This window comes from Vespula pensylvanica, chromosome 5 (genome assembly GCF_014466175.1).
Source record: "Vespula pensylvanica isolate Volc-1 chromosome 5, ASM1446617v1, whole genome shotgun sequence".
Lineage (NCBI taxonomy): Eukaryota > Metazoa > Arthropoda > Insecta > Hymenoptera > Vespidae > Vespula > Vespula pensylvanica.
Window position 1 is genome coordinate 6,315,567 of NC_057689.1, and position 8,691 is coordinate 6,324,257.

Sequence of the window (8,691 nt, forward strand, 5' to 3'; positions counted from 1 at the left end):
TAAAGAGACGAATGGCGAGAATTTGTTATTGAGATACACATCGAGGCAGATTTATTAATGACGATGATAGAGATCCATCGTCGTGTGATTCATAGCAGGAAAAATCGTCGAGTATGCGTTGAAGATTTTCATTATCTTCCGTGCTTGTCTCGATCAAAAGAGAACTCACGAGATGTTTTTTACACGCAATAGTCATTGCTTTGTCATTCTATCATCTTGAATAATGCACAAGAGAATATCATGCCAAAGAACTGAAAGCAAAAACAAAGAATTATAATTAGCATATTATATAATTTCTCTCTTCTTTTTTTTAAACTTTCATCGATATAATGCTTGTCATCGATCATTGTAATAACAGTTGTTATTTATATAAGTATATAACAGCATTTCTCAAACGTTTCTGCTGTGCAGCCTAATACGTTTATTTGTAATGTTCATAATATAAAAATGCTTGTGATGCAAATACAATTGTCAAGAACCTGGTAGACTGAAGTCATCGTATATTATTTTAAACATATGACTTTTACAGCAAACTATGTCTCTTACAAATTAATCATTTTTCTCGCTTTTAACGTAAAGTAGCAGCTTTAAAATTGTTTGAGATACGCTGATATATAATATATGGAATCGTTATACTAACGTTAATCATTACATCGTAAAATACAAGATGTATACATGATTTTGACGGAGAATTCGATGACAACAATACTTACCATGAGACACGCAACAGCAATACCAGCGCCACCCATAACGGCTGCATGCTGTTGCATATAAACTTGCGTTCTGTTTAGGCAACCTTCCAGATAAGCGTTGGATGGATTCACTGTGTCAGCACCGGCACTGCAGTTAAATCGCTAGAAGCATATCAATGGTAAATAACCGGCGGTATCGTTTGAGAAAGTTGATCGAGTGAAAGCGTGAGAAAGCGGATAAGATAGAAAAGTATTATTAGGTGAATTAAATAATCGCGAGAAGGAAATTAATGTTGTTTGAAATAGATGATAGATAGCAGAGTGTTTATAAACACGAATACGATAAATAATATGAATTCACGAGTCCTGGCAAAGTCATTGATGAATCATAGTGTAATAGTAGTTATCATTGGTCGATGAAGGACACCTATTTAACCGGCCGTAGACACTCGTCGTATTAAACAATTCTTTTATTATCTTAACATTCTTGGAATTTATAAGAAATCCTTAACTATTATGTTTACCTGTCCGGGTTGAACCTCGCGACAACAGCTTTGTGGCACAAGGAGACCATGAACTCCCCAATCTCTCCAGGCATACACACCGCAACAATGGAGCTTAAATTTGTAAACAAGATGTATAAGTCTCTTCGTTTGAAAACATCTTTTTTGTTTTACTTTACTTTAACTATTACTCACTTGGGTCTGCGTAGTATCCCAAGCATCACGGACGGATTTGCGGTGATCGTACAGTCTCAGACTACCAGACATTTCACGTTCCAATGTGCTCAACAATTTTTCACGGAACACATAACCGAGAACACCGCCGATTAGCATCGTCACGAACAACAGGAACACGATTATGAAGTACTGAAAGGTAATAATTATTTTTATTGGCTTAGGTCATCTAGAAAAGAAATCATTACAATTCAATAGGGACTTACTGTGACTAGCATACACTTGACTTCGCGTGACGCACCCACACATCCAAAGAAAGCGATAATAGCTACCAAAATTCCACCAGCTAGTAACACATAAATAGCACCTGTCAATAAATCGTTTCCGACCAATTCGCCTATCCAAGGTACTTTATCGACGAATGCCCATATCGCTAACCCAGTTATAACGACGCCGCCGATCTGAAAACAATAAAAATTAGTTTGATTAAACGGAATTGGCAACGGTTAAGCTAAGCTTTATCAAGCGATAAAGCTTGATCTATACTTACGAAGATGATGAAATTTGTAAAGAACAATGAGTACTTCATAAAACGACCGCAACCGTCCATCTCTGTACCGTATCCCATCTTAGATTAATCTCTCGATCTAGTAAAACAACAATAAGTATAAAAAAACGATAATTAAACGTGAGAAAGCGAAATTGTTTAAGTATAATGTCGAAACAAATCGAGAAATCGAGAATCTCGTAACACGCAAACGTAACACACATATACATGTGTATATATATATATATATATATACGTACATACATATACTTTTTTTTAAGAAATCTTTTTCTCTCTTTCGGTACATTATTTTCCCTGACACGTTCGACGTGTACATCCTTAAGAAATCCAGGAACCATTTTATAAATCGTGTATACGTTATCCGAATTAGGATCGATCGCATAATCCACGCGTAATTTTAATTCCTAAAGGCTCAAGAGGACGTTTTAACAAGTGTTTCCGTCTACGTTTATACGCGTACGCTTGCCTTCGCACAATTGCACCAAATTTTTCATTTCCATTCACGATTACGAAAGAGAATTAAAACGCGTGAAATATTGGACGTCTTTACGATTCAACCTATATTAAGAATTTTTATATTCATATCGTAATGATTTCATATTTCTTTCTTTTTTACCTTCTCTTTTTACTTTCAAAATTAATGAAAATTTTTTTCAGGATTTAATGTTATTGCGTATTTTATCAAATGTGTCAACAATCGATTGTAACTTGAGAACCTGACTATAGATCCTGTGATATCAAATAGCCATTCGGAAAAAAACAATCAATGATATAAACATGAGCGAATTTACATTGAAATCACGTAGGTAGAATATTCATTAACCAAATGATACGTTTTAATAATATCGAATTAGTCATTACACTTTCGATATCGTTCGTATTCATTACGTTTCGTTCTTATTAATTACGATCTTAAACGATATTAACCATAAAATAAAACATTAAACAATAAAACATTCATTTAGATCTCGGAAAGATTCACATTGGTTTTGAAAAAAAGCATAATAATATTCTAACGTAATAATACACGTGTAACACATTCCTAGCATAGTCACGTTAACAATCACGCAAGAGTGTTACCTTAAAAAGACGTTATATGAGAGAGAGAAAAAAGGAGAAAGAGAGACACAGATAGAGGGAGAAAGTGAATTCTCCCTTTACATTAAGTAATCCATGGCCACTGTAAAGTCTAAAGGATAAAAGTAGGGTAGTGCTTATATATATATATATATATATATATATATATATATATGCGTGACATCATCATCGAGTTTGGGTTTGCTTCCTCATATTGCGTGGAGGACTCAAGTTAATAATAGTGATAATTTCATTTACCTTATCTTCCTTTGTCATGAAATCTACATAAGGATTATTAAACTGCTTTTTTAACAATTAATCACATTCGTTATTTCCTAATTATTACGGCTTGAACAAACTTTATTATTACAGGAATTTATTCAAATTATCAATAAAAAAAAATAAAAAAAAATAAAGAAAAAAATAATACCAGCTCAAGTTATCTTTCAGACACATAATTCTTTCCTTTTAGTTTTGTTTTCTCACTTCTATTTCAGGCTAGTAAATATATTATTATTGTATTATTTTGTATTATGTATTGTATTATTTCGAACGAACACGTTACAATTAATAAATAGCTCGATTGAGTCATCGGCATTCAGAGAAAATCCTTCATATACGAAATCTGTCTAGCATGAGATCATCATCATTTGTAATCCTCAACGCGACGAGGAATTTCCAAAGAGATGTGCGAGAAGTGCATAAGAAAATAATAGTCACGTTCGAATATAGTCGAAGAAAGTTCGTTCGCAAAACGAAAATTATGATAATGTTCGTTATCATTGAAGATCATTTCTTTTCTTTTTTAATTTTTTTTTAATTTCTTTTTTTTTCGACATAACAATAATAATACCCATAAAAAGAATTTGGAGATCGAAAAGAGCTTGTTATAAAACATCGTTAGATCGTCGTCGAAAATCATTATGGAAAGCTATGAAGGAAGAAAGAGAGAGAGAGGAAGAAAAGTAGCACAGAAAGAAAGAATTCTTCGAAGTATGGCGCCATGGCACCTGTGGCCCAAGACACGTGTGACGAAGAACAAACACGCGGGCGGGAATTTCGAAAGAAAAAGAAATAAATGAAAAAAAATATGACTTCTTTATAAACGTTGTTTGCATTGGTTCGCGCTTAACCAATCAAACTATATCTATTATGCGTACGTAGAATATTACGGATAAATTTTCTCCGTTACGATTGTTTGACAAACTTCATTTGTTTGCCTTTTTTGTTTTAATTTCATCTCATTTAAATTTAATATTATCCTATTAATATTTCTCTTTACGAATGAATTCGTCTTCGATCAATGCGTTTTTCTTTTTCTTACGAATAAAAATGAATTATTTTTATATTCGTACAACGACCGAGACTATCATCGAATTCGGTGTGAAGCGAGCTTAAAACACGAAGTGCTCGGTTTGAAACGATCGTAGGCGCCGATTGATGGGACACGAAGGGGTTTTTAAATGCAACGAATTGACATTAATTTAAGTCTCTTAAAAATACTAGAGAAGTACGAAAGCATTATCGAAAGTCGTTCCAACAAATTTTGATACTCTATGTCTAGGAAAAACAATTGACCCAGTTCGTTTTAAAGTCTCGTTCAAAATAATACATTCGTATTTAAACGTGAGACCTATTATAGGACTTTGACAGTATGTATTTATAATGATCGATAATAAACGTATGGAAAGAAAAACTTAATGATTAATCATAGATAATAAAAGTGATTGAAACTTGAATTGATTTATAAAACGATCTTAATCTTGAAAATTTAATGGAAAGACTTTGTAACTCGGTGTAAATGCACCTTTAAGTTGGCGACCAACGACGATTTCTCAACGATAACTCGTACGGTGATACTCTAGTATATTACGCGTGAAACGAGATGAAAGTAAAACCAACTGAGGCTCGTACGACTCTTTATAAAAATGCGCACAACTTATCCAGCAGAAATTTCGTTCCTCGGACGAAAGAAAACGAAACTTAAACAAAAAGGAAAAAGAAAAGAAAAAGAGAAACCTCCTACCACTTCGTCGACAACTTGACGAAAGACGATCAAATATAAACACAATGTCAAAAATACTCACTTTCGACTTCTCTTCTCGAAGAGTCCCAACCAGCGATTTCCAAACGTTAATAGTTTATCGAGTAATAAAAAGAATGGTTGGTTCTTTATCCAAATCGTAAACGTCTTTTCTCCTACCGTCCTTTCTCTTACCGGTTCTCTTAGCCCTTTTCGACGATGTCCAATGGCTACGGTTTCAACCGGTTTCGAAATTCAATCGAGGCGCGATCACTTCTCGCGTACGTACGATTTTGAACGTTTACTATCCTCTTTCTCCTTCTATCTATCTCACTCTTTTCATCGAAAACACACGAAACTATAATCGACGAATCGAAGAATAAACGACGATGATAATCGATTGATATGAAGGGGGACAAATCGTTGATTATATTGGACGATTTTTCTTTTCTTTTTCCTTTTTCAATTTCTCTTTAATCTCTCCTTTGAAAGACAATTTGTACGTATGATTTGAACGTAATCAAAGTCTCAAAGGATGATCAACAAGACGAAGATGGGGAACGACGATGGTACACTACAACGTGACGACGATTACGACGCTCTCTTAGTACTGTATGTTGCCCACGGAAAATTCACGCTCTCGCTCTCCCTCGAGGCCGCCAAAAGTGGGGAACCGTTCTCCTCGCGTCCTTCGCGACGAAGACGCGATCTGAAAATGCGTTGCATTGCGCGCGTTCTTCCCCTCTTTCTATTCCCCTTCTCTTTCTTACCCTTCTCTTCTCGTCATTTCTATTTTGTTCTCACTTCACTCACTCCATCCTCCTCTTTAATACGCACAACGCGAATCAACGTTCTCTGTTCGAAGAGCCCGCGAACGATCGATCACAAGGTCTATTATCTTTTTGATCTTCCCCTCTATTTTTCTGCTTTCTCTTTTTTCTTTCTTTCTTTTTCTCTTTCTTTCTCTTTTTTGTCCTTCGTACTACGGCATAACTATAATATTTTATAATACGAATTCGTCCTGCATTGTTAACATGTGATTATCGAATGCGTATGTAACGATCGGTCGATAAAGAAGGATGATCACTTATCGATAAATGTCCGTGAACATAGGAAACTAAGATGGCGGACGACCATCTGCGACGTACGTTCCGTGATCGTAATTCGTTAATGATAAACGTATATATGCAGTTTGGTTCGTTAAGACCGTCGTCGTTGATTTTACTGTTTACGTGTTTACTATTCTTTTTTGTGTGCAAAAAGCGAGGACGCGTTACGTTCGATCGTAATCTCCTTATTTTCTCGTTTTCCAGTTTCCGAGGACGTGCACGCTGTGCAATTTGATGAATCGTAACGAAGGATTTTCGTGGCACGAGTACTTACTCGTTCGTAACCTATTATTTCGCTCGGAGATAATTGTTTTAGCAGGGTCATGCAGTTGAAAGAGAGGGAGAGAGAGAAAGAGAAAGAGGTTATGAGACGAGAGATATGATTCTCTTTTATGCTTTACTTTACTCTTATAGAAGTTTCATCGATCACGTTTCACTCATTATAATGTTTTCAAAGTTACGAAAAAGAGTAATGATATACGATAAAAAAATAATAATCACGTAAATGTTTTCGTTGATTTCATATATTTTTATACAAAAATTCTTCATTGTTATCATTAGTTATGCTCGATAAAGATTATTCGTATGGAAAAACAACTTTCTCCTTTGAATGGAAATCGACAGAAATTCGTTACGATTCGTTCGATCGTATGTACGTATTTATGTACTTACATACGTATATATACGACGATATGATCGAATGAATGGTAAAGACCATTAAAGAAGAAAACTCAAAATTACGTAGAAAAAGGGGGAAAAAAAGAAAAGCAATATATCTACGTGAAAACAATCTCAATATGGGTGGGTCATATGTCCTTCGCGATGTTTTCACGTTTCTGCCATTCGCAAAGTCGATTTCCACGCGATCGGTATAATTTCATTATTCGTTTAAACAGAACTACGCCCAAGTAATAATCGTAAATCTAAATTGGACTAATCAGCGGTTAAGCTTATAATCATTTATCTTTCATAATAGTTACGGGTGTGACAGCTTTGACCAAATTAATTCGTTGTAATATTTGTATTATTCGCGTGAAATATGCAAACACGAATTTTGTAAGATTAATTAGCCATCGATCGATTGGATAAAATTATTTTGCTTTTACGTAGAAAAGGTATAACGTTTTGTCAATTATTTGCATTGAATATGATGCTTTAAAATGCAAGGGTAATTTAAACAGAAATATAGGTTATATTAAGGATATTCATCTTTCACTCAAAACGTGTGTAACTTCAGCGACAACTATGGACAAAAAATGAACTACAAGTGCAAGCTGAACCTTTCCCACCATGTGCCTGTCGTGTCGGTGTATAAGTTTGATATAAGAGGTTATACTCTTACGTATATATCTCATATATATATATAATAATCGGGTTCGATAGGTAATATAGGTAGTGTTACATGTATACTTATATATTATATCATTTTAATATAAGTTCTATGTGTGTTCATGATGTGTTGATAGTTTGCGCGAAAAACGATCGCGTAAGATGACACATTCTTTCTTCTTTTATTATACATTATCATATTACATATAATAGCAGTAGTAATAGGAATAATATAAAGTGGAGACTATTCCTATAGAGGAAATAGTGCTTGGAGAAAAATCTCGTAGATATAATGTTTACTTTTATAAAAATATAATATATAATATGTAAGTATATATTCTCTACTTATTATTTTTGATAAAGTAATCAACATATGTATTGTACTTTATATGCATTTATCATTAAACAAAATTATATCACTGCTGTGTCCGTTTTAATCTGCGACGTTTGCTAATCTGTTATATATTCTTTACAAAATCTCTCTTTCTAATATATAAGATATAAAAGGAATTACAAGTTTTTATCAAATTTTTAACAATATCTCCAGAAACTTAGATTCATCGACACGAATAGTCGCGCACGTATTTTCTTATTTTTGCCATAAAATCATTTGTCCGAGCAAAGTTCGAGATTAAATTTTCGTCCTTAAAAAGAGAGTTTAGTCATCAAAAGAATTATGCCTGTTTTCATTGTTGGCATAAACTATTATAAAAACGGCAGCCTTAATAATCGATTATAAGAGGTTATGTTAATTTGCGATCAATCGAATTATTACGTTACTATCGATCATTGGATTCTCGCATGTTTTACGATAAATAAATTTTGTTTTAACTTTGACAAAATATTATTTGCTTAGCGACATTTTTTTGTCAAAAAAGAAATTTATATAATCGGCATTGTGTTTCATGTTTACTATAAAAAATCTAGACGGTCTTCTCCGAAATATAAAATACAAGTCTCCCTGGTTTTCATAGTATCTGTATGACCTACTTTTGAAAACGTTTATGATCTTAGTATTGCGAGGAGAATTATTTTTGGATGGAGCATGTATGTATATTCTCATCGATCATCTGTCATATTCTCTTCGATCAATCGAGCTTAATGAGTTACATATATGCATATGTATGCGACGATACTTGTTCTTCGTAAATTCGTGTAAAAACTAAATCAGGTTCTTTTTATTTTTTAGAAATCTATTTAAAAACATGAAAGAAAA

The 8,691-nt window shown here is 33.6% G+C and overlaps 1 protein-coding gene across 1 annotated transcript; it reads right to left on the minus strand.

Annotated features, from left to right (window-relative positions):
* LOC122629602 (CD151 antigen) lies at positions 1–5,402 on the minus strand. The gene is made up of 7 exons (XM_043813181.1): positions 5,102–5,402; positions 1,920–2,016; positions 1,636–1,830; positions 1,391–1,561; positions 1,217–1,309; positions 714–854; positions 1–251 (listed from the first exon to the last, which is right to left on the minus strand). Exons 2-7 carry the CDS (start codon positions 1,995–1,997, stop codon positions 204–206), a joined length of 726 nt encoding a protein of 241 aa, XP_043669116.1. The 5' UTR covers positions 1,998–2,016; positions 5,102–5,402; the 3' UTR covers positions 1–203.
* Positions 5,403–8,691: the final 3,289 nt, after the last annotated feature.

Bases quoted from the DNA above. Each gene is read 5' to 3' on its own strand.
- LOC122629602 (XM_043813181.1), bottom strand. From the start codon at position 1,997: ATGGGATACGGTACAGAGATGGACGGTTGCGGTCGTTTTATGAAGTAC. The intron at 1,562-1,635 runs GTAAGTCCCTAT...ATTACCTTTCAG, and splicing joins TCAAGTGTATGCTAGTCACA to TACTTCATAATCGTGTTCCT. The intron at 252-713 runs GTAAGTATTGTT...TTTTGCTTTCAG, and splicing joins TTGCTGTTGCGTGTCTCATG to TTCTTTGGCATGATATTCTC.